The sequence below is a fragment of the Capra hircus genome, chromosome 14 (genome assembly GCF_001704415.2).
Source record: "Capra hircus breed San Clemente chromosome 14, ASM170441v1, whole genome shotgun sequence".
Taxonomy (NCBI): Eukaryota; Metazoa; Chordata; class Mammalia; order Artiodactyla; family Bovidae; genus Capra; species Capra hircus.
The window spans coordinates 847216-874145 of NC_030821.1; the positions used below are offsets into that span (position 1 = coordinate 847216).

At 49.5% G+C, this 26930-nt stretch overlaps 1 protein-coding gene across 2 annotated transcripts in view; it reads right to left on the bottom strand.

The window, feature by feature from the left end:
• The window catches only part of DEPTOR (DEP domain containing MTOR-interacting protein), a 158383-nt gene that overhangs the window by 70893 nt on the left and 60560 nt on the right, over nt 1–26930 (bottom strand). For both annotated transcript variants that reach the window (XM_018058144.1, XM_018058145.1), the window contains exon 4: nt 7518–7696. In XM_018058144.1, the coding sequence (XP_017913633.1) occupies nt 7518–7696 (179 nt within the window). The remainder of the gene's footprint in view (nt 1–7517; nt 7697–26930) is intronic.

Sequence of the window (26930 nt, forward strand, 5' to 3'; positions counted from 1 at the left end):
CAGAGACAAGAAAACATCCTCTGACCTCAGAGCTCCTCCATTCTAGCTAAGAGGAAAGAAAGACGAAGATGCTGGGCACCAACCGTAATGGGAAAACCTTCACTCTGTTGGTGGCAAGGAGTTACCAAGAGCAAAAGTAAGAGACCGCGAGTAGGAGCGTCATGGCGCAGAGGAGGGAAGGCGGGCAGGCGAGGCCGGGGCACTGACGGAGGCACTCTGCTTGTCCGGGCTCCAGTCCGCTCCTCCGCACCCTCCCTTCAACCGGCCCCCCACCTGGGCTCCTATCCCTACGGTCACAGAACTTCCAAAACAATTTTTTTTCTTTTTGTGGAAGAATGCCCTCTCCTACGTGGTGAGTCTGCCAGTCAAAGGATCCTGATCGCCCAGGATCAAGAGGGGGGATGTGACCGACCTAGCCCAGCCTTAGCAAAGAATCCTGCCATCCCCCAAACAGTGATACCTGATCACTCCTGTTATTCTGAGTTTCTCCTCCTCCACCTTTGATGTCCAAGTCCCTGGCCTCGACCCTTGGCGCCTCCCATGTAAGCCCATCTGCTCGTCCCCCTGCCCTGCTCCGAGGCTGTAAATCCCCACTTGCTCTTGCTGTCCTTGGGCAGGAGCCATCTCCCTCCCCCCGCTGCAATGCTCTTATTGCAACAGGCTTAAATAAAACCCTCCTTACAACTCAGACTAGCGGCGCCATGACTTTTTTTCTTGTAACGTCACACGGCCTTGGGCAGGCTGCAGTCTTGTCTTCAGCCTCCTCAGTCATCAGCGCCCTTTGCCTTCCCTCCTTTCTGCCGTCTTTGACGCTTCCCTCCCTCCGTCTCGCTTTTCTTTTGGCTAGCATATTCTAGGCTGGGCTGAACTCATCAGTGTTCTTAATCACTGAGAAGATGGAGTTACTTCCTGTCTGGACCTGGCGGCTAGCTTCCTTTGCAGAAAACCCCAAGTCCTTTCTTCATGGCTCCCAGGGAGAATGTCTCAGTTACTGGTTTCCACTGGGGAATGGGATCACCAAAACTGCCCTCAAGCAGCTGGGAGGATTAAAAATATAATACATGGAAAACTGCTTTGCACGTTGCACAATGTTATATAAATATATTTTTCAGACAAAAGACAGAGAAAGGGGGCTTGGTGAAGTGTTGAAATTGTTAAAGTGCTCTGACTAAATCTTTAAAAGAGGAAATTTATACGCCTGGACACAGTCTCGGTAGCCTGATTATCCAGGGTCAGCTGCTGCAGCTGTGAGCAATTTACCCACGTGACTCTCTGCTGTCTACCGTCCTCCATGTAAGGACAAGATAGCTGGAGAGCAGCTCAAGCAGTTGAGGGAGGTATTTATGGGAGTGAAAAATGTATTTATCACGTTTGCAAAGGTCACACAAAAATCTCAAGGCACTTGGTCAAAAAGGGAATCGGGTACTATTATGAGCTAACAATGATTACAGCTGCAATATCTGACAGGCTGTGTGAGCTGATGCAATGAAGGTTGAGGATTTTTTTCTTCCTCTGGTGAATCTTATAATTAGCAGCCAATCTTCTTTCGTGATTAAGAGCCGGATTACTGTGATGGGAATCTTGAGTCGATCATTTTCCTAGCTCTTGTCCTCAGCAAGTTACTTGACCGCATTTTAAAAATGAGAATTATTATGATAACTCACAGAATTATTCAAAGGGGCAGATGAGTAAATGAAGACAGTGAGTGGAAGTGCCTGGCATATTGGAGGGACTCACTACATTTTAACAGTTATTTAGAAACGATCGGATCAAGCACAACAGCTCGCATGTGAGGGGCATAACAGGCAGACTGCTAAAAGCTTTTGGCCACCACTATCACTTAATTCTCCCAGCAGCTCTGTGCAGGCGAGAGTTACCATAGCAGCCCTGAGACAGAAAGGCCTGCTTGTGGGGCTGGTCCATGCTGGCTCTGGGAACTTGGCTTTTGGAAAGTTCCCTAAGTGACCATCTGATAAGGCAACTTTGCTTACCTGGGGCACTGAATTCTGCTGTACCAGCCTGACTAGGATGTTTGCACACTGTGACTGATGGAGAACACGCGCTTCCCTGCCGAGCGTCTGGAAGGCCGGCAGGCGGCTGCCCAGGCAGGTAAAGTCAATGCCCCTGTGAGCAGCCACCGAGAAAGCCTTGCCCTCTGAGTTTCAAGCAGGCTTCCCCTGGGCAGAGACGCTCTGCGCGTGCTCCTGCACGCCCCTGCAGGAGGCGGGAGGCAGAGCCGAGGACGCTGCCCCCAGATTTCTCCAGACAACACCCAGGACGTCTTCTCCCCTTGCTGACCCTTCTCTGCATCATTTCACCATAAAAAAATCTGAGCCGGAAGTCCAGTCGTATGTTGAGTCTTTCTGGTACACGTGGGTAGTCCTAGGGTTGCAAAAAACAAACCCGAAACTCCAGCCAACCGACCAACCAAAACTCTCAAAGGTATATAATGCGACTCCAGTTTCATAAACTTCACAGCCTGAGGAATGGAAGCGCTGAGATGTGGACAAGGTCACAAAGTAAGTGAAGGAGTTGGATATAAATGCTGCCTGTTCTCTCCAAAGACCGTGTTCATCCCACAGTGTCAGCCAGCCACACCCAATCCCATACATCCAGGGTGGTGCTCAGACGCTCAGTCATGTCTGACTCCTTGCGACCCCATGGAGTGCAGCACGCCAGGCCTCCCTGTCCATCACCAACTCCCGGAGTTCACTCAGACTCATATCCATCGAGTCGGTGATGCCATCCAGCCATCTCATCCTGGGTCGCCCCCTCCTCCTCCTGCCTTCCATCCATACATCCTGGACCAAGGGAAACTCCTTTCTAAGGCACAATGAGTAGCAGCTATTGGTTAGCTATGCAACCTTGGAAGAATATCTTAAAGCTTTGAAATCTAGATTTCTTCACTGTAAAACTATAATAATAATAGTAATACCAGTCACAGAACTGCTGTGAGGGTTTAATGAGATTATATATTCAAGATACGCCACATATGTGAGGCATGTAAATATTAAATACACAATGTATTTATACATTAAAACTTATACAGTGGTTAGTGCCTGGTACACGGTAAACCTCAATAAATGAAAAGCTAGATAGATATGCACATATTGATCAACATCCATACAGGTGGATAATTACCCACATGTGAACATGCAGAGTATTTACATATACACGCATTCATATGCGTTTTCATGCAAGTTAGTTACTCAGCTAACAAATTCTGTCTTAATTATAGACACCATTCATAAAGGAAGCTGGTCAGGATTTCATAAGTGGGCCTGATTTTTACGCATACTGGTTTTAAGGTAGGGAACCACTTTTATCCAGAAATCTTTTGCTCAAAGCCTAAAGTTTGACTTTCTTTAATGTTTAACCAGTGAAACTAATTATTAGCTGAACAGTTCAGAGCTTTGCTTAAAACACTCACTGGTATATCATTAACTCTAACATACACATATGTGGTTGTCAAACTTTCATAATTCAAAGTTAGAATCTGTGATCTAGAAATGAATTGCTGGGCTGAGAAACGCGAACTCCCTTGGAAACTCAGACTGCTCTATATAGAGATATTCAATGCTCCTGAAACCATGGAAAACACATCAGTAAGACCCTGTTCCGTCCTTTATGTCACAACACTGCACGCTCACATCTGCAGCATGGCGGAATCACACTGGGACTGAGGGGTGATTACTGACTCTGGAAACCGTTTGGAAACAGTCTGTGGCAGCCTCTGTCTTCTCTCTGAAGTCGAGGGGTATAGCGTCAGTCAGTAAATGGTAGCACAGAAAGCTGGTTTTCTCTAGAACTTGCTACCACCAAGTTTTCTGTCTGGAGCGAAAATGACAGTACTATCTCCAGCCCAAACGGCATTTTTATACCAATGGAAGGTCCCAGTCACTCCAATCAGTTCTGAGTTCACGCATACTAGCGATACCCACTTGGACGTTACTACCTAAGTGGCCTCAGAAAAATAACCTGCTGATGCTTTGGCTTCCTTATCTGTTAAATGGAGATAATACAACTACCTGCCTGACAGTTGATGATACTAATTTGTTCACTTAAAAATGTGTGAAGAGGGTTGATCTCACGTTCGTTGCTCTCACTGTAATAAGTTATGTTTAGCAGCAACAACACGGCTTCCCAGGGGGCTCAGTGGGGAAGAACCCGCCTGCCAGCGCAGGAGACACAGGAGACATGGGTGTGAGCCCTGGGTCGGGAAGGTCCCCTGGAGGAGGAGACGGCAGCCCACTCCAGTGCTCTTGGCTGGAGAGCCCCATGGACAGAGGAGCCTGGCGGGCCCCAGTCCACAGCATTGCACAGAGGTGGACACGGCTGAGCATAAGCGAGGACGGCAGCTACTGGGCTGGCCAAGACACTCCTCTGGGCTTGTCCACAGGACGCAGAGGAGACCCCAGAGAACTTCTGGGGCCAACTCTATAGAATATCTGCCTCAGGACTTCCCCGGGTTGGGCAGATCCCCTGCAGAAGGGAAAGGCTACCCACTCCAGTATTCTGGCCTGGAGAAATCCATGGAGTCACAAAGAGTCAGACACAACCGAGAGACTTTTAGGGGGCACAGGTTCAATCCCTGGTAAGGGTTCTAAGATCCCACATGCCATTTGACATGAAAAAATATATAGATAGATAGATAGATAGATCTGCCTCCAAAAGTTTAAGAGGTTTCAAAAAGTTAATGTGCAAAATCACTAGAAAAGTGTCTGGCGCACGATATAAATTAAATAAACAAAATACATCGTACATCTTCTATTGCTCTCTAATTGCTTCTGTATCCATTTTCTAATCCCTACAAGACTATTAGCTGTTTAAGGCCAGGGACCACACTGGCATTTCACAATTCTATCCACCTGTCAAACCTCAATCAATAGCCCAGTTGTAGACACATTAGACCATCCATAAACAGTTGTGAGCGCGACTGTGGCAAATGAGAAAGGAGAAAACACCCCAAAACCACTGAGAGGCTTGAATGCCTTTCAAACTAATGCTTCCAGATCAGTGGTTTCCAAAGCATTTGAACCCAGAGCACAGCAACAGTTTTCCTGCCCCCAGTCACTTCACACAGGACACGGCGCATGCTTACACAGTGTATTTCTAACTGAAATAGACGTTTTGCCAAGCAGCCCTTGACATTGCTGTATAAAATGTGCTCTGAAATGATGTATTCTAATGAAACCCAATCCACTGGATCTCAGACTTTTAAAGCGTGTTTCAGTCACTTGAGGTTATGCTAAAATGTAGAGCAGATTCAGCGGGACTTGGGTAGGACCAGGGATTCTGCATTTCTGCCACATTCCCAGGAGACCCTGAGGATCCATGGACCATACCTTGAGCAGTATTACAAGAGTCCAATCCAGTCTATTGAAAAATTTTTGTTTTTAGTGGTTCCTTTTTAACAAAAATTTATTCAAGTGCAATTGATTTACAATGTTCCATTAGTTTCTGCTCTACAGTGAAGTGACCTAGCTATACATACATTCTTTTTCATATTCTTTTCCATTATGGTTTATCACAGGATATTAAATACAGTTCCCTGTGCTAAGATTTTTCTTTTTTAAATATTTAAACCCACTGAAGTGAAAGTCGTTCAGTGATGTCCAGCTGTTTTTGACCCCATGAACTATACAGGCCATGGGATTCTCCAGGCCACAATACTGGAGTGGGTGGCCTTTCCCTTCTCCAGGGTATCTTCCCAGCCCAGGGATCGAACTCAGGTCTCCTGCATTGCAGGCAGATTCTTTACCAGCTGAGCCACCAGGGAAGCCCTTTTAAACCCACTAAAGGGTTATAATCTGCAGTTTGTAAAACACTGCTCCGAATAATTTCAACAGTGTCTTTCATCTCTATAATTTCACTGTTTTCTCCCTAACCCTGGGACAGAAATTCTAGGCCTGTGTAGAAGTGTGGGGAGTCGAGTTTATAGCAAGAATGATTCAGGTATCACCTTTCCTACTGACTCCTAGGCTGAAATGCTTATCTAGCTCCAGCCCTTTATTCACTGTTCCGAGCCTAAAATCATGCAGCTGTATTAATAAACTGCTTGAGGGACTTCCCTGGTGGTCCAGGGGTGAAGGATTGCCTTGCAGTGCAGGGGACGCAGGTTTGATTCCTGGTAAGGGAACCAAGCTCCCACAGGCCGCAGAGCAAGGAAGCCCGCACGCTCTGGAGCCTAGGGCCACAACTAGAGAGTCGGTGCACCGCAACGAAGGATCCCACAGGCCGCAACGAAGACCGACACAGCCAAACAAATGAGCAAATAAAGGAAAATGCTTCACAAAGGAAGTGAACTGATTGCGCACTCACTAAGGGCAGAGACTGAGCCCAGCACTCTGCATCTGCCTCACTCAGTCCCACAAGCACCTTATGCAAGTCGCCCATTTCACAGATGGGAGGAGGCAAGCAGCTCGTCCAGAGCCTGCGTCCCCGTGGGGCCGGACTCATGAGAACTGAGGGGGCTCAGTGATCCCCGCCTCCGGCAGTCACACACTTACACGTCCTCTCTCACACCAAACGGGACTGACCTGCCCACCAATATGACCACGCGTGACTCCAAGCCATCCTGCTTCTGCCTCACATTCTCTTGGATCATGCCCTTCAGAAGAGGCCTGGTTGCCATGTCATGAGAATTCTCAAGCAGTTTTATGAAGAAGCCTACAGAGCAATGGACAGACGCTTCCTGCCAACAGCCAGCTCTGACGTAGTGGACAGCCAAGCGAGCCGCCGTGAAGGAGACCCTGTGGGCTGTCAGGGGTTCCGATGACTGTCACCCTGGACAACGTCTTGACTCAAGCTCTTGGTAAGAGACCGCCAAGCCACACCGCCCGCTATGCCTCTCCAGACTGCCCACCCACAGAAACTGTACCAGATAATAAGCACTCACTATTATTTTATGGCATACTGTACCAGATAATAAGCACTCACTATTATTTTATGGCATTAAATTTTAGAGAACTCCTTAAAGCACAATAGGTAACTAATCTGATTCTTCAACAATATGCTACGAATATATTACATTATTATGATTCAGCCCTTAGAAAAAGGCGAGGGGATATTTGATGAAGGCCTTTTGGATGCTTCTGCAGCGTGGCAGCTTGAACCACGGTTCAGCAAATCTTCATTCTTCCATTGCAACTAACTTTGTGAGGGCCATCTACTTCCCACCCAGACTTGACCAGATGACCAGCTGTAGCCAGTTGGATGTGAACCTCTGACGTTCAGTGTCACCCAAGCAGAAATTTTTGGAGACACTGCAAGAATCTGCCTGCCTGCTCGAGCTTCTGGCCTCATCCATCAAAACAATATATTCCAAAAGAAAAAAGAAAAACACCACAATATATTCCAGAGAGTGGACGCTCCTATGGTCTGAGTCCCAGAATGAGAAGGCATGAAACGTGAACTTGACCCCCAGCTTAGAGGCGAGCTGGGCTGAGCGCAGGCAGCAGCACAGCCGGCCTGGAGGTGGGAGCGCGCGGTCGGGGCTCAGGGAAGGCGGCGCTCACCGTGCTGAATGATGCCGTGCTCCAGCAGCCGCCGGCACAGCTGCTCCGCCTCCTCCCGCGCCGTGGCCTCCCCTTCCTGCACCAGCCAGTCCAGGAACTCGGATGCCATGAAGGTGCGCTCGTACTTGACCCCCTCCTCCTCCCGGGGCTGCAGGAGCGTGTTCTCAGGGCTCATCAACCTGGCGGAGGAGAGGAAAGGAAATAAGGCAGCCTGCACGTGCCAGTGGGGAGGGGGGAGGCGGGGAGAGATGCAAGCAGGGGGTAAGAGGCACAGACTACCACGTGTAAAATGGACAAGCACATGGAGCTGCGGTCCCGCGCGGGGAATATGGCCAATATCTCATAACAGCTTCACACACAGTATGAAAGCGAGAGTTCAGCCGCTCAGTCGTGGCCGACTCTTGGCGACCCACGGCCTGCAGCCCACCGGGCTCCTCCGTCCACGGGATTCTCCAGGCAGGAATCCTGGAGCGGGCTGCCGTTTCCTTCTGCAGCAGACCTTCCCGGCCCAGGGACTGAATCCGCCTCTCCTGCACCGCAGGTGGGTTCTTTACTGGCTGAGCCCCCAGGGAAGCCCCATCAGAGAATAATCTGCGAACATCTGGAATCACTATGGTGTATACCTAAAACTAATATAATATTGTAAGTCAACTACACTTCAGCTTAAAAAAGAAAAAGAAACCTGCACAAAAGGAAGATCACTCAACTGAAATCCCACAGCGCAGGCTTCCCTGAAGCATCGCAGCGAGCCTCTCAGACAGACAGACGGCCGTGTGCTGCCCCAGACGCAACTGTCAAGACAAGGAGCTGCTTGCGAAGAGAACAAGAGGCATCTTTTCCTGGTGACGGCTGAGAACACTGGAAGTGCAATCCGAAACTCTAGCTTTAGCAGACTGCAGTCAGCTTGTGCGCGTGTGGTCAGCTGCTCAGCCAGGTCTGACTCTTTGTGACCCCATGGACTATAGCCTGCCTGGCTCCTCTGTCCATGGGATTTTCCAGGCAAGGATATTGGGGTGGCTTGCCATTTCCTTCTCCAGGGGAGCTTCCTGACCCAGGGACTGAACCCACGTCTCTTGAGTCTCCAGTAGTTGCTGGTGGATTCTTTACCTCTGCGCTACCTGGGAAGCTTGGCATTCAGTTTAGCCTTCTTGAAAGGGAGTTACTAACCAAACTGCTCCCTTTCTAAAACAAGTCTCTTTCTTTCCTAAAGGCGTGATTCCTTTCCCCAAATCATTGGATTACTTGCTATGGACTTAATGCTTGTCTCTTCCCAAATTTCATATGTATTGAAACACTAACGACAAACGTGGTACAATTTAGAGACGGGGATTCGGGGACGCGATTATTTCATAAGTGGGGAGCTCTGTACCCTTGCAGGTTCTTCTGGCTGGTCTGTGAATTAAACTGCCATGAGATGGATCAACAGGACAAAGTTATACAAAAGTTAAGTAACACACATGGGGAGAGACACAGGGAAACCGAGAAACTCACCAAAACGGGCGAAACCCTGACCGTGAACACCACCAAAGCCAAACGAGGGCGTGGGGGTAGCGGCTGAGGACCTCAAAGAGGAAGAGAGAGAGTTGGATGAGGACGAAAAGCAACGTTTGGGAAAGAAATGTTTGCTGTGGCACGCAGAGACGACGGGACACAGCGGAGTCTGAACGACAGCCTTCCTGGGTGCCTCCCTGTCTGCGGGCGGAGCTCAGACCCGAGTCATCTCCTCCCTGTCCGCGCGCGGAGCTCAGACCCCAGTTATCTCCTCCCCATCCACGCGCGGAGCTCAGACCCGAGTTATCATCTCCTTCCTGTCCGCGCGCGGAGCTCAGACCCGAGTTATCCGCGTTGATCGCTCGTTTCCTCCAACAAGTCCTCCGTCCACATTTGTTTTAGGTCAAAGGTCAAATTTTCCTCTGGAGTCCTGGGCTCTGATTGTTTTTAGCCCCAAATAATCCACGTACCAAAGAGATATTTGGGTGGCAGACTGTACCCCCCTACAGGCCCACTCTACTATGACTGTTTCTACGAGAAGGGGCCGCTGCACCTTGCCCTCTGTGAGCACACACTGACAAGACCTCTGTGCACCGAGGTGTCCCAGCGCGTGCCAGGTAGGCCGGCACCTAGGCCTTGCACTTCCCAGGCTCCAGACAGTGAGGAGCCATCCAGTCTAGAGCGGTTTTTTGCTAATGCGGCCTGAACTGAGGCAGTGACCTGAGTGACTCCTTTAGGGGCCCTCGCCGACGGCACGGCTCACGCCCGGGTTCTGTCTTTGCTCCACCTGCAGACAGCCCCCCGGGCACAGGCTTCACCCACAGCCGCACAAGGGCGCCCCGTGAGTCCCTCCTCTGACTGACTCTAGCAGCATCAGAGGCTGTGAGTGCTGTCCCCTCACAGTCTGAGCCCCGGCAGGGAACCCGACGCCACAGGCCGCAAATGATGTGTGAGGCAGCCACAGGAGTGAATAGTTTTAAAAATTAAAAAATAAAATAATAGAAATTCACATCTGGTAATGTCCTGACCCTGCGGAAGACACAATGCCATGGCTTCCCCTTGCTTTAGGGTAGAGATCGAAGCCCTTTCTGCGGCCTATCATGCGTGCAGGACCCTGACCCCCCCTGTGGGACAGTCTCACCTCTGACCCAGCATCCGGAGGGGCTGCCTTCTTTCAGTCCAGACATCCTGCTGTAGTTCAGTCATAAGTCGTGTCTGACTCTTTGCAACCCCATGGACTGCAGCACGCCAGGCCTCCCTGTCCATCACCAACTCCCAGAGCCTACTCAGACTCACGTCCATCGAGCCAGTGATGCCATCCAGCCATCTCATCCTCTGTAGTCCCCTTCTCCTCCTGCCTTCTATCTTTCCCAGCATCAGGGTCTTTCAATTGAGTTGGCTCTTCGCATCAGGTGGCCAGAGTATTGGACTTTCAGCTTCAACATCAGCCCTTCCAATGAACACCCAGGACTGATCTCCTTTAGGATGGACTGGTTGGATCTCCTTGCAGTCCAAGGGACTCTCAAGAGTCTTCTCCAACACCACAGTTCAAAAGCATCAGTTCTTCAGTGCTCAGCTTTCTTCACAGTCCAACTCTCACATCCATACATGACCACTGGAAAACAGCCTTGACTAGACAGACCTTTGTTGGCAAAATAATGGCTCTGCTTTTGAATATGTTGTCTAGGTTGGTCATAGCTTTTCTTCCAAGGAGCAAGCGTCTTTTAATTTCATGGCTGCAATCATCATCTGCAGTGATTTTGGAGCCCAAGAAAACAAAGTTTGTCACTGTTTCCATTATTTCCCCATCTACTTGCCATGATCTTCGTTTTCTGAATGTTGAGCTTTAAGCCAACTTTTTCACTCTCCTCTTTCACTTTCATCAAGAGGCTTTTTAGTCCTCTTTACTTTCTGCCATAAGGGTGGTGTCATCTGCATATCTGAGGTTATTAATATTTCTCCCGGCAATCTTGATTCCAGCTTGTGTTTCCTCCAGCCCAGTGTTTCTCATGATGTACTCTGCATAGAAGTTAAATAAGCAGGGTGACAATATACAGCCTTGACATACTCCTTTCCCAATTTGGAAACAGTCCATTGTTCCATGTCCAGTTCTAACTGTTGCTTCTTGACCTGCATTCAGGTTTCTCAGGAGTCAGGAAAGGTGGTCTGGTATTCCCATCTCTTGAAGAATTCTCCACAGTTTGTTGTGATCCACACAGTTGAAGGCTTTGGCACAGTCAATAAAGCAGAAACAGATGTTTTTCTTGAACTCTCTTGCTTTTTCGATGATCCAACAGATGTTGGCAACTTGATCTCTGGTTTGCCTGCCTTTTCTAAAACCAGCTTGAACATCAGGAAGTTCACAGTTCACGTATAGCTGAAGCCTGGCTTAGAGAATTTTAAGCATTACTTTACTAGCATGTGAGATGAGTCCAATTGTGCGGTAGGTTGAGCATTTTTTGGCATTGCCTTTCTTTGGGATTGGAATGAAAACTGACCTTTTTCCAGTCCTGTGGCCACTGCTGAGTTTTCCAAATTTGCTGGCATATTGAGTGCAGCACTTTCACAGCATCATCTTTCAGAATTTGAAATAGCTCAGCTGGAATTCCATCTCCTCCACTAGCTTTGTTCGTAGTGATGCTTCCTAAGGCCCACTTGACTTTGCATTCTAGGATGTCTGGCTCTAGGTGAGTGATCACACGATTGCGGTTATCTGGGTCATGAAGATCTTTTTTGTATAGTTCTTCTAGGTATTCTTGCCACTTTTTCTTGATATCTTCTGCTTCTATTAGGTCCATACCATTTCTGTCCTTTATTGTGCCCACCTTTCCATGAAATGTTTCGTTGGTATCATGAATTTTCTTGAAGAGATCTCTAGTCTTTCCCATTCTATTGTTTTACTCACTTCTTTGCACTGATTACTGAGGAAGGCTTCTTATCTCTCCTTGCTATTCTTTGGAACTCTGCATTCAAGTGGGTATATCTTTCCTTTCTCCTTTGCTTTTAGCTTCTCTTCTTTTCTCAGCTATTTGTAAGGCCCCCCTCAGACAACCATTTTGCCTTTCTGCATTTCTTTTTCTTGGTGATGGTCTTGATCCCTGCCTCCTATACAATGTCACAAACCTCCGTCCTTAGTTCTTGAGGCACTCTGTCTATCAGATCTAATCTGCTGAATCTGTTTGTCACTTCCACTATATAATCTTCTCAAACTAACAGTGATGTACACACCACAAAACGCATCATTCCACTCTAGAGCAGGAGGAAATCTTAGAGATCGACGTAAGGCAATTCCCTCCTCATCCACGAGGAAAACGCAATTCTCGTCCGAGTGAGAGACCCGGAACAACAGCCTTCCCTGCTCAGCTCAGCTCAGCTCAGTCGCTCAGTCGTGTCCGACTCTTTGCGACCCCGTGGATCGCAGCACGCCAGGCCTCCCCGCTCAGGGTCACGCAAACGAGCACTTTATCGTTGCTTATAAACTGTATCGTCCGCAGGCAACCGACTCTGCGTATCTGGATGAGGGCTCACACGCCGCTCACTTTCAAAGCTTTCAGACGTGGGCCCAGTCCTGCTGAGGCATGAGCGCAGGGCCAGCTGGAGAGCGGGAGAACTGGAGAGCTGAGTTTGCTTAGAACGGCCACGTGGCAACCGTGAGATGAAAAGCAAGTCCCTTTTGTCTTTTTTTAATCTTCCTTTCTCTCGAGAGTGTAATGATAGCGTCACCCATCTGTTGTGAGAACCACATGTGAGTGTGAGTAAAACAATCCAACAATACAAAAGACAGTGTATACACAGAGTGTTACGCTTAACTAGGCACGGCGCCTTCCTCAGGGCACAACGAATCTGCACCAACAGCTCTGGGGGCTCCTCTGAGTCATCTCCTCTCTTCCCAGAACCTTCAGAGTTCTCCTGGACGCCATGAGAGGGCCACTGCTTTGGGAAGTAAGAGAACTGGGGCTCAGACACAGCTCTGCCACAAGCTAATAACATGGGTTTCTTTTTTTTCTTTTTACCACACCCATGTCCCCAAACCCATAATAAACAAGGGAAACAATACAAGTGCTATTGTCTGCACTGGATTGCTGTCATTAAACATTTCTGTTAGAAAAAAATTCTAAGTACACAGTGTATGCTTTTATATCTAAGAGTTCAGTTCAGTTGCTCAGTCATGTCTGACTCTTTGCGACCCCATGAACCACAGCCCGCCAGGCCTCCCTGTCCATCACCAACTCCCGGAGTTCACCCAAACTCATTCCATCGAGTTGGTGATGCCATCCAGCCATCTCATCCTCTGTCGTCCCCTTCTCCTCCTGCCCCCAATCCCTCCCAGCATCAGAGTCTTTTCCAATGAGTCAACTCTTCGCATGAGATGGCCTAAGTACTGGAGCTTCAGCTTTAGCATCATTCCTTCCAAAGAAATCCCAGGGCTGATCTCCTTCAGAATGGACTGGTTCGATCTCCTTGCAGTCCAAGGGACTCTCAAGAGTCTTCTCCAACACCACAGTTCAAAAGCATCAATTCTTCGGTGCTCAGCCTTCTTCACAGTCCAACACTCACATCCATACATGACCACTGGAAACTCCATAGCCTTGACTAGACGTGCCTTTGTCTGCAAAGCAATGTCTCTGCTTTCGAATGTGCTGTAAGAATAGACACCATACTGGATCTCAGCAAAAGGCCGTGACACAATCACAACTATTTATAGAATCTGCTGGGCCTCCCGCTGGTGCTGGTGGCAAGCAGCCCGCCTGCCAATGCGAGAGGCCCGGGCTCAATCCCTGGGTCGGGAAGGACCTGGGACGAGGGCACGGCAACACACTCCAGGCCTCTCGCCTGGACGATGCCAAGGACAGAGGAGCCTGGCGGGCTACGGTCCGTAGTGTCACAGAGATTACAGCATGACGGAAGCAACTTGGCACTCACACACACATAAAGTGCACCAGCACACAACGAACTCACTGAAACCCTGCTCAGAACTCCTTAAGAGAAAGCTTACTGGCAGAGAGTAATCAGGGTTACTTCAGGATTGGTACATACACTACTATATACAAATAAGGAAACGACAAGGACCTACGGCATAGCACAGGGGCCTGTGCCCCACATTGTGTGACGAGCTACACTGGAAGAGAGACTGGGAGAGGGCAGGCAGGCAGACACGACTGAGCCACGCTGCTGTCGACTTGAAAGCAACATGACAGTGCAAATTATCTTCAAGGAAAATTTCAATACAATACTAATCTGCAGGAATTACAATATAACGTTGTAATCACACTTCAATAAAAAAATTAAACTTGCAGAAAAGAATATTATTTAGATATCTTCCCAAGTCAACCCTCTTCAGTCTTTCAATCCAGCCTAGAAATAGCTATGAGGTTGCTCTCAGAGGGCTAGAGCAGCTGAGTACATATGAGCCATAAGAATCGTGTTTAATACAATACTGGGGCGGGTTGCCGTGGCCTTCCCCAGGGCGTCCTCCCCGCCCAGGGTCCAGCTTGCGTCTTCTGCATTGTGGGCAGAGTCGCTACCATCTGAGCCACCCGAGAAGCCCGTCGTCACGGCCAGGCCCTTCTTAGGAGAAGGGACAACCGCCACGTACAGTGAACACGAGGGGCAGAGCCCTGAAGACACTTCACGGGAGCCGGTCACGGCAGCCCCTCGCGCGCTTCCCCCACCAGGAGGCTGAGGCTGCTGGCCCTCCCCTTGGGCAGAGCCCTGAAGACACTTCACGGGAGCCGGTCACGGCAGCCCCTCGCGCGCTTCCCCCATCGGGAGGCTGAGCCTGCTGGCCCTTCTCTTGCACCCGGGCTGCCTTCGGGAGCGGCTCCAGCAGCAGCAGAAGCAGCATCACTGTCTTCCAAGGCAAGGCTTTCGGAGGCCGTGCAGCGCCCGCTTTCACCCCCTCGGAATGCCGCGCTGAGGCTGCCGGGTAAGGAAGCAAGTGCAGCCTGCTGGCGGTGGAGAGGCCACAAGGCCCGGGCCGCAGCCAGCATCTCTCTCAGACGTGAGAAGGAGGCCGCCCTGGGCGTCCCAGCTCGGCTGAGCCAGCAACAGTGCAGTGAGCTCGGGGGCCCCCAGACCCACAGAAGCGGAGGAAGCCACACATCATCTGTTGCTTTAAAACTTCCCAGTTTGAAGGCGACTTGTTCCATAGGCGTAGACACTGAGAATATTCTCAGATCAGTGTCGTTTGGCTGTTGCTTAGACGCCAAGTTGTGTCCGAGTCTTCTGCAACCCCAGATTGTCACCTGCCAGGCTCCTCTGTCCATGGGATTTTCCAGGCACGCATACGAGAGCGGGTTTCCATTTCCTTCTCCAGGGGATTTTGTCCACCCAGGGATCAAACCCACGTTTCCTGCATTGCAGGCAGACTCTTTACCACTGAGCCACCTCCTATCAGGGGGTAATGGCAAAAAAGATGTGAAACCCACAGAGAGGCAAGTCACACCAGTTGGAAAGTAGTGAAAGGGCAGTGAATGAATCCCAGAAGGTCCTGGAAATAAACTGCAGACAGTTCCGCCACACGGCGTGAGACCTGGGAGCCCGCATCGGTAATGGGAATCTGGAAAACAAAGCACCGAAGTGAAGCGTGGCGCTATTTCCTCCGTTTCTTTGGCCCTCAAATGAGGAAGAGCGAAGAGGAGGAAAACTAGCCTCCTTGGTTTCCCAGTTGCAGGCTTTCTTCCTCTAGGAAATCTCCCATCCCACAAATCTGGACCGTGTGCCACTTTTCAGGGCTCCCTGCAAGGCCTTCTCAGGTCCCTGTGGGCACGACCAGCTCACTCAGCTATGAGCTTTTCGAGACCAGGCTCCTTGTCTCTGGGTGGACAGCCGTTCCCTAGCACCACAGGTCCTAAGGAGTGTTTGCTGGATGAACACAGCAAACATTTCTCTGCATGCGCAGATCATTGCCCGGGAGTTTGTAAGAATCGGCCTTCTCAGACCTCCCCGGCTGCCCAGGGAGCTGGACTCCATCCTTCCACTGCAGGGGCGTGGGTTCGACCCCTGATTCAGGAACCAAGACCCCTCACACCACAGGGCAGCCAAAAGAGGGGGGAAAAAAGCCACCCTCAGAATGACCCCATGTGGAGACGCGGCGAGTCAGAAGTTCCTTCCCGACTGCCACTCTCCATTTAAGATGCAGACACGGACGCCCAGCCTTCACCTGCTCTCCAACCACACTGTCCCTTCCAGCTCAGCAACTCTCCTTTCAGGGTGTGGCAAGGACAGCTGGGCAGGGGTTTGTCTGGGTCACTTCGTGTCACCAGAGACACGACCTGCCAGCTCTCCAGGGCTCCTGGTGAGTAGCTGGTGGCCGCTGGACAAATGGCTGGTGAGCTGCCGCTGCCAACGTGAGCTTCAGCAAATGTGAAGCCCCACCTGGCTGGGCTCACCTGCCATTTAAAACATGCCCCGCACCCCTGAAGCTCTTCTGACTTCACTTCCCCTTAGAATCAAGTGCTATTCCCAGATTCTTCTGTTTACCACAAAGCCTTGCTGGGGATTTGATTTTAGTATCAACACGTAGTCATGGTGTTAAAACAATAAGTTGACTCACTACTTGGTCCAGTGATCTCTCACTATGCAACAAGCTGCCCCAAAACTTGGTGACTTAAAACCACCACTTATGGGAAGGTAAACTGGTGTAGTCAGTATGCAAAACAGTGTGGGAGTTCCTCAAAAAACTAGAGATAGAGCTGCCGTGAAAGTGAGAGCCGCTGACCCCGTGACCCCAGTCCATGGAATTCTCGAGGCCAGAATCCTGGAGTGGGCAGCCCTTCCCTTCTCCAGGGGATCTTCCCAACCCAGGGATCAAACCCAGGTCTCCTGTGTTGCAGGCAGATTCCTTACCAGCTGAGCCACCAGGGAAGCTATTAAGATTCAGCAATCCCACGCCTGGGCATACATCCACACAGAATTCTAATTCAAAAAGACACATGCATCCCACATTCACAGAAGCACTAGTCACAGTAACCAACACTTGGAAAGAACCTGAACGGACACTGACAGACAGATACAGAAGATACGATACGTATATGCAATGGGATATTACTCAGCCATAAAAAAGAACGGAGCAACAGCTGAAGCAACATGGACGGGCTTAGAGATTATCAGACTGAGTGACATAAGCCAGAAAGAGAAAGACAGATACCATATGATACCCCTGGTATGTAGACTCTAAACTGTGACACAAAGGAGCTTATTTGTGAAATAGACACGGACTCACAGAGAGAACAGACTCGCGGGTGTCAAGGAGGAAGGTGTGTGGAGAGGACAGACTGGGACATCGGGATCAGCAGATACAGATAGGCAACACACACTTCTGTATGTGAGCACACACACACACGCACACACACACACTAATACATATGTATAACCAAATCACTGTGCTGAATGCCAGATAGTAACACAGCATTGTAAATCACACTTCAGTAAAATAATTTTTTTAGAAACCAGCACTTAGTCGTTATCTTAGAGCTCCGTGGATTGCTTGGGGCTCAGCTGGGCAGCTCTGCCACCAGCCCTGCTTGGGGTCAGTTGTGCAGATACAGGCGGACGGTGGCTCGGGCTGGATGCCTGGCCCTGCATGCTCCTCGGTCAACACAGCCTCTCCCGTGAGACGCCCTGGACACTGAGACGCAGAGCTCGAGAGGAAGGAAGCAGATGCTGCCAGAAAGTCTATGTACACTTTCGTTAACACATTAAGACATTAATAATAATGCGAGAATATTATTAATATATTGGGTTAGCCAAAACGTTTGTTTAGGTTTTTTTGTAAGATGTTATAGAGTGTAATCCACTTGCCAGACAACTTACCCATTCGACACGCAAAATGCAATGGTTTTCAGCCTATACATCGAGGGGTACGTCCATCACTACAATCCATGGGAAAATACTTTATCACCCAAAGGAGGCGCTGTTCTGTCAGCAATCATCCCCCACGTCCCCATCCCCCCGGCCCAGGCAAGCATGAATCTGCCTACCTCCTATCTGTGAATTTGCCTGTTACAGGCTGTTCAAATAGAAAGAGTCACCCAGCTCATGGTCCTGTGGGGCTGGCTTCTGTCATATCGTAAAAAGTCTTCAACGTTCACGACGCTTTAGCGGGCACTAGTGCGTCATTCGGGCGGCCGTCTCTGGGGTCGCACAGTCGGACACAACTGAAGCGGCTTAGCAGCAGCAGCAGCGTTTCACTCACTGTCAGGGAGGACTCCACCGTATGAACATCCCATACTGCGTTTACCCACTCATCAGCTGAGAGACGGCTGGATTCTTTCTATTCTGGCTTATTATGAATAGTATTACTTTGAAAATTCATACACAAGTTTTTATGGGGACATACGTTTTCTTTTCTCTTGGATATACACCAAGTAGCAGAATCGCTGGGTCATATAATAACTCTTCTTAATCTTTTGTGAAGATGCCAGACATTTTCCGAAAGGGCTGTGCCGCTCTGCACGCCCACCAGCGAAGCGCGACAGCTCCAACTTCTGCACGCCCTCTCCAGCATTCGCCATCTGCTCTCCTTTAGGACCCTCCTGGTGGGTGTGAAGAGATGTCTCAGAGTGGCTCTGACCTGCATTCCCCTGAAGACCACTGATACTGAGCTTGGTTTTGTGTGCCTGTTGTCCATCTACATGTCTTTGGAGAAACGTCTATTCTGACGCTCTGTCCATTGGAAAACGAGGGTGCTTGAGCTTAAGCATCCTTTGCATATTCCTTGAGGCAACTTCTTAATCAGACAATGATTTGCAGATACTCTCTCCCATTCTATGGGCTGTTTTCTCGCTTTCTTCACGGCTGTTTGCAGTCCCCAAGGTTTAATTTTGCGGTGGTCCAATTCCTCTACTTTTCTCTTTTCTTGCTTGTGCTTTTGGGGTCGCATGTCAGTAACACTGCCTGACACCAGCCCATGAAAGTTTACTGCTATGCTGTCTTCCAAGAGTTTTACAGTTTTAGTTCTTAAATTTAGTTCTATAGTCCATTTTGAGTTAATTTTTCTAGAAGGCAGGAGGCAAGGGTCAAACCGCTTATTTGCATGCAGTTATCCAGTTATCTCAGCGTTTGAACTGTGGTATTGGAGAAGACTCCTGGAAGGAGACCAACCAGTCTATGCTAAAGGAAATCGGTCCTAAATATTCATTGGAAGGACTGACGCTGAAGCCGAAACTCCAATACTTTGGCCACGTGATGAGAAGAGCTGAATCACTGGAAAAGACCCTGATGCTGGGAAAGATTGAGGGCAGGAGGAGAAGGGGACAGCAGAGGACGAGATGGTTGGATGGCATCACCGACTCAATGGACATGAGCTTGAGTAAAGTCCGGGAGCTGGCGATGGTCAGGGAGGCCTGGCTGCAGCCCACAGGGTCGCAAAGAGTCGGACACGACTGAGCGACTGAACTGAACTGATTCAGTTATCTCAGCACCATTTTGTTAAAAAGACGATTTATTCTCCATTGAATTATCTTTCTGACTCTTGTTAAAGACCAAGCAACCATGCCAGGCCTTCTTAAGCTGCTTGGGCTCAGAAGTCACAGAATGTCAATGGCCTGAGTTACACTGGTTTAAAATCACGAGATCAATGACTGCTGTAGCTTCAAATCCTGACTCTGCACACCTGTCAGCTACCTGACTGCTTCCCTGAGCATAACTGGGGATAAAGACAGTGCCCCCTGGGGGGTGGCTATGCAGCCTAAATGTGACAGTACCCAAAATGCTTCAACCACAGGGCCAAATGCACCTTAAGCACTGAATACATTTTAGCCGTAATGATGATGGTAACAATCATGACGAGAAAGGTTTCCTAGAGGGGCCATAGATGTAACCCCCTTCTTTATGGCAAAATGAATTAATACTCTGTGTATATTTCTACAGACAAGAACAGCCGTTCTACTTTAATTAGTGGTGACAAATGGGGATGGTGCTCCCGAAAGTCTTATTTTTATGGAACAAATTTGTCTTCAGTCAAAATGGTCCTGTGCGCGACTATTCTCGTGATGTAAAGCCACACACCTTATCAGGTCGCTCAGTCGTGTCTGACCCTTTGGATCCCGTGGACTGCAGCCTGCCAGGCTCCTCTGTCCACGCAATTTCCTAGGCAAGAACCCTGGAATAAGTTGCCGTTTCCTACTCCAGGGGATCTTCCCGACCCAGGGATCAAAGCTGGGTCTCCCGCACTGGCAGGTGGATTCTTCACCACTGAGCCCCCATAAGGTGCTGCTGGTGCTGGTTCAGTCGCTAAGTCTTGTCTGACTCTTTGTGACCCCGTGGACTAAGATATTAGGCATTAACAAAACTCGCCTCCCGAAAGTACCCACAGGTTTTACTGGGCATGTGACTGAGTTCACCCTTTCCTGGATATATATCTGACTCATATTTCCCAGACTCACTTTAGCCCAGGGGAAAGGCTACATCACAATAGAAGGAACTGCTCCATGTAGGGGCCAGTACAGGAATAGAAGTCAGCCGATAGCAATCTCCTTGTGCACTGAGAAAATATTCAAAAGCACTGAGAAGGCCCACGCAGCGTGGGAACGTATGTGAGGGTACACCAGGGCACAGCCAGCCAAGGGGCAAAGCGGCCAAAGACGCTCTGGAATCCAGAAAGCCTCAAAAACCAGTCATGTGTGAATGTAATGGCAAACGACTTTGAAAAGCAAAACATAAAATTATAGACATGATAGCCATTAGAAATGAAAAATCTACGCATCCAAATTCTCAGTTACTTTGCCCTGGGGCAGCTGGGGCAGCTTCTGAACGCTTTTCCTTTCTTCTTAATAGAATTCTTTATCAGACAAATTATTCCCCAGAGAGAAGGGACTATGCTTACAACCGGGAGAAAAAATTTATCAAGAAAGAAGCTACATTAAGGTTAAGTTTATTTACTTATGCTTTAATGCTTTTCCATTTATTTGTCTGCACCAGGACTGAATTATGGTCCACGGGGTGTTAGCTACAGTGTCCAGCGTCTCCAGCTGTGGCGTGTGGGTCCAGTTCCCTGGCCAGGAATTGGGCCTGGGCCCCTGAGTTGGGAGCCTGGAGTCTTTAGTGCTGGACCACCAGGAGTCCCTAAGGTTAAGTTTTTATTTAACCAGATGACTTGTCCCTGACAAAATGCTTATATTAACACTCAGTATAACACAGTTGCTCCCCATGTATAAATCACATATTTAGATGCATGCTTCCAAAATACAGTTTGAAAGAATAACACTGACCTGTGTGAATAGGAAGACAGTACGAATTATGGGCAAATGCTTATGTGAGCACTGATTATTTTTGAATACTATGCTATTTTCTATAGAATAGATGTGATAGGGATAAACAGACAAAATTTTCATAATCATTTGGTTTGGAACTAGTAAACCGAAAGCTGTTTGGTTACTATATGTCAGTGAAACGCTAGTGTATCCTAAAAAGGTCACCCTTTGCCAACAAACACCGTTCACCTTCCTGCGCTTGCCTTTATGTTATACGCTGAACAGAACATACTCTTTCTCATCATTTTCCCTTTCTTGTATTGTTCCGTCACATCCTCCTTCCTCCCCTTCCCTGGAAAAATTTAAACCGTTCTTCCAAAAACGGGAGCTCACTGCAGAGAGGCACGGTGGTTCACTGCAGGGAACCTGGGAGGGGACCTGGCTGCAGCGACACATGAGGCCTAAGATCCAGCGCCCGCTCCCCAGGAGCAGCGCCCGAGGACGAGCAGGATGGTAGGAGTTGGGAGGAAAGGGCCAAAGGGCACCTGCTTCTCACTCGCACAAAGGGGCTTTAAGGGCTAGAGAAACTACTGCCCTCTCTGAAAATATCCTAACTTAGAAGTGGTTCACCCAGATCTCTGCTTTTTTTGAACTTTAAGTCGATACCATAGTTTCATATAAAGTCTCTCAATTTGTAGCATACTATTTTTACCCCTTCAGCTCAGCTAGAAGCTTCTGAAGGACAGACACCATGCATTCGAAGCTTTTATTTCTTAGAAAACCCAGCCCTGGGAGGCAGTATGCACCAGCTGCTGGACATGTATTTGTCCATCAACTGCCTGAAACAAGGCCGTTAGTCTTTGGAGGGTAAAACCCCCTCCTCTTTGCTCGCTATTTTTCATTTTCTGGGAAAAAAAGCAAGAGCTTTTCTGTGCTGGTTTTATGCTCTGACGACACTGATAATTCAGAACCTAAGCTGTAACCTCACATTCCCTGGGGGTTTCTAGTGCTGTTGTACTAAATATTATCAGCTTTTTAGTGGGGTTGTATTAAACATTTCAGTTGTTTAAACTTGAATCAGCTTTAGACAGAAGCCGAGTGTGAATTCCAAGGCCACGGCTGTCCTAAAAGGCTGCATTCAGCTACGGTTTCATAACCAAAAAATTACACAAGAAGGAGAGAAACCAAGCACTTCTGCACTGAATTCAAAACAATTCGGGCCTCTGTGAGGCCTTCCAAACCACTGTCAAGGGCAACACACTATAAAGGCTTCTTTTAAGGGAATGGCTATTATTTATTTTGGATGCTTCCAAAGTTATTAGAAAATAGAAGGATTTGCTGCTGAAAAAAAAAAGAGGAGAAAAAAAGGCAAAGAAAGACAGAAGAGGTAAGATACTTGAGAAAAAAATAAAGATAATACCAACTAGGGAAGATCAAGTGGGTACACGTTAAAGAGGTAAGGGGAAAATGACAAAAAGCTGGACACGGTAAGGAGGGACTCGCCTCTGCAGGTGAACAGGCTGTGACAGAAAGCCTGCTCTGTCCTGCCTGTTTGTTAAAGTTACACGGGAAAGAACGGGAAACAGTCTCTTCTCTCTCCTTTCAACCGAGGTCTTCCATTGTGCCATCATAAAACCCCCTCCCAACAAAGAGATCACCGTGTACCCTGCCCTGCATCGCTCACTGGAACGGAGAGAACAAGTCAACGTTCCTGCTCTGGGAGGACGGCGACGAGGCAAGGTTACCAAACTTCTGGAGAGCTTCGAAGTGCTCTTGTCCACTTGGCTTTCGGCCACCTGCTAGAAACCAGCCGGGAGCCATCACCGCAAAGGGCCAGTCGATAACGTCAGTCCAGGAGAAAAGAGATGAGCGAAAACCCCCAGCGAACTGGAGCCGCTGGTGCTCACGGGGATGCTCGCGGAGACTCAGCCACCTCTTGGCACGGACTAGAGGGGAGGGTGTGCCGGAGAGGGCCACGAGCTGGCAAGGAGCGGCCACACGGGCCTCCCGAGCCTCTGGCCCAGGGCAGGTGGGCGGTCTCTGCAGACAGCGATACCCGGTCCAGCAGGAGCAGTCTGGGGCCGGGCTGGCCGACACCCCTCTCTCCACGGGTCCAGAGCGGCAGCGGCGGTGAGGGCCAGCCTCCGGTCCGAACCTCTGAACTGACTCCAGGCTGCGGTCAGGCTCTGGGACCCCGAGTTTCTTCTTGTGTATCATGAAGACAAGAACGCTCACCTCCACGGTGCTATCAAAGTCAGAGCTCATCTCTGTAAAGCATCTGGCACAGCGCCTGGCGCCAAGCTGCAGTGAACAAGGGATTCATGCAGGTGCACACACATACACACCCCCAACACCCACCTCCCTGGAGGCTCGCCCTCATTAACGCCCGTCGGCCCTTCTCAGGATGGACAACCTCCCAACCAGCCCAACGGCCCCATTCCAGCACGCTGGGGAGGGGACACATAAAACGCCGAAAAGCAAGTGTTTAACCACTTCAAAGGGAATTTTATGTTCTAGAGAATGCTAGCACTGAGGTAAAAGTTAATCTTATTTAGGAGACTGAATCATGGTAGAATACAGAGGGCAATTTTATCAAAGTATCGTTCGGGCGGTTGTTCCGTATGAGTGTCCGATTTGTGAACACTGAGCTGCACGCTAATGTGCAAGGTGCACACAACCCACTTAACTTCCTAGTTAAAGCTGGGCTACACACTCGACTTTAGCAGAGTTCAAAGTGCTCTCTGGCTTTTCTTTCTTTCTGGCCCGAAGGCCTTCCGTTACGGGCTCTGAAACGAGTAAGTGCTTCCTGACAATTCGGTGCTTCCCCCACTTGGTAGCATAAAGCCATCGCGCACACCCCCAGCTCTGCATGAAGAAGTGATTAAGCAGGGATGTTTCCATTTAGCAAAAACAGCAAGGAAAACAAAAAAGCATCTACACCCCTGGGGTCATCTTTGCGTTTAAAGACAGTACCACCTACCCTGGGAGCCTCCACACAAAGCCTCTAATGACGGAAGGATAAGCTCCAACCTCAGCCCCACTGCCCGGAAGCCTCCCACTTCCCTGTGGCTGCGGCTCCTGGAGGCCCGCCTTCACAGCCTCCTCTCTCAGGAGGCTGTCCTCCTCTGCTCTGTGGGTGTTCTTCAGCCTCACTGCAGAACTGGCAGCCCCTCGCCCTGCCCCACCCCCTGGATCATTCACTCCAGACTAACACTTAAAAACAGACCGAAGCCGGTTCCGCCAGGAGACACTGCAACCTTCATCTCTTCTGGACCGAATCAACTGACAATTGCTGCGAGCCAGGGCCACTGGATCGAAAGCACGCGGGACACAGCATTCCACTCCTACAGATTCACTCAAGGGACTCAGGTCTGTAACTTTTATGGGAAAGGCTAGAGCTGCAGTTTTGGCCAGGGTCCCTCATGCTAGTTAAAGCTGGGCTACATACTCGACTTTAGGAGAGTTAAAAGTGGGGAGAGTGCCCCACGGCAGAGTTAAACATCTCAAATTAGCCTTCCTTCCTTGTAAATTGATGGGGGAATCGCTCCCTCTTGAAAGTGCAGGGAGAATTAAAATACTCAGCACAGCGTGTTCTAAAGACGGGGAGGTACCTTTTCTAGTGCACAGAAGCTCTGAGTGTGGACTCAGCCTCACTATGAGTCCTGACGGCTCTCAGCACGGCTGTGACTGACGGCTTAAAATGATGATCCTTCTTATCCTCTGAATGTTTGTGATCAGAACCGACGATGAGTAAGTACAAACAGTGATCTTAGACGAGCAAGTACCTACCCCTGGCTTCACTCCAGTCTGAACACCCCAAGCTCGGCACAGAAATGGGCTGCCCAGTGACCCCTCTGCTAAGTAAGGCTGACCACACATTCAGTCACCGGTCCATCTCTTCAGCGAACATCTATCTGCTACATGCTCTATGCTGGATGCTGAGGATCCAGCGTCTAGCACAGACCTCGAGGTCCCCGACCTCAAAGAGCTTCTAGTCCAGCTGGACAGACGGAAGCCTCAGCACAACCATCTTGGAGAAACAGCTGACGTGGCTGCTGAGCTAGAACTCAGGTTGATACAGAACAGAAAGCAAGCCAAAAACACTTCTTACAGCCCAACCATACTCCATACTCATACAAGAGGGAGAATGCCCCACGGCAGCTCCGACCGTCACATCGCCACATGGTACTTGCTCAGAAAGAAAAACAGAAAGAGCCGGTGAAATGTTCACCGACAGTGGGGCGATTCTGCACGCCTGTCCGTTCAAGTAGACAGGAGAGGACTCGTTCCAGATCCTGGGTAGGTTAGGGTCTCACAGGCTCCGGCAATCAGGATCCCAGCAGGAAACTACAAAAATGTACAAATGTGGGGGACTTCCCTGCTGGTCCAACGGCGAAGACGTCGAGCTTCCAGTGCAGGGGGCCCAGCTTCGATCCCTGGGCAGGGAACTAGAGCCCGCCTGCCACAAGGAAGATCGTGCACGCTGCAATGAAGACCCTGCGCCTAAGGCCCGACGCAGCCAAATAAATGCATGGTATTTTAATTACAGATGGGCTGATAAGAGGTTCCTGGGAGCTTCCTGCGGCATACGCACGTGGGTGCTCAGCCCTCAGTCATGCCCGACTCTTTGTGACCCCACAGACCACAGTTTCCCCGTCCATGGGATTCTCCAGGCAAGGATCCTGGAGTGGGTTGCCATTTCCACCTCCAGGGGACCTTCCCCACCCAGGGACTGGGTCCCCGTCTCCTGCACTGCAGGCAGATTCTTTACCACGGAGGAAGTGTATCATAAAAGAACCACTCAATCAGCAGACGAGTGGATAAGGAAGCCGTGGTACATGTACACAATAGAGTGTTACTCGGCCGTTAAAAAGAATACATTTGAATCAGTTCTAATGAGGTGGATGAAACTGGAGCCGATTATACAGAGTGAAGTAAGCCAGAAAGAAAAACACCAATACAGTATACTAACACACATATATGGAATTTAGAAAGATGGCAATGACGACCCTGTATGCGAGACAGCAAAAGAGACACAGATGTAAAGAACAGTCTTTTGGACTCTGGGAGAGGGAGAGGGTGGGATGATTTGGGAGAATGGCATTGAAACATGTATAATATCATATAAGAAACAAATCACCAGTCCAGGTTCGATGCAGGGTACAGGATGCTTGGGGCTGGTGCACTGGGACGACCCAGAGGGATGGTATGGGGAGGGAGGAGGGAGGGGGGTTCAGGATGGGGAACACGTGTATACCTGTGGCGGATTCATGTTGATGTGTGGCAAAACCAATACAATATTGTAAAGTAATTAACCTCCAATTAAAATAAATAAATACATATTAAAAAAAAAAAAAAAGAACCACTCAAGCTATGAGCAGGGTTACAGAAAACTAGAAGAGATGGTGGAGGCCCCAGCCCATGGGACAACTGCCAGAACAACTCTGGGCCCGGGATTGAAGAGGGAGGGCAGTGTCCAGAGCCGGGAGGGCCAGGTGTTACAGAGAGGGCTGCTGACAGGAGCTTGGGCCCTCACGTGGGGAGGGAGCAGAGAGCAAGGTCCTCGCGTCCACCTACTTCCCACCGGTGCCTCCCACTGACCCCACGGCGACGGCAACGCAGCCTGTTGACACGGCCACGAAAGTCAGCCGCAGGGCGCCCGGCCACTCGGGAAAGGTACAGGAGGAGTCTGGGAGACAAACGGAACGCCCTGCACACAGGCTGGGCT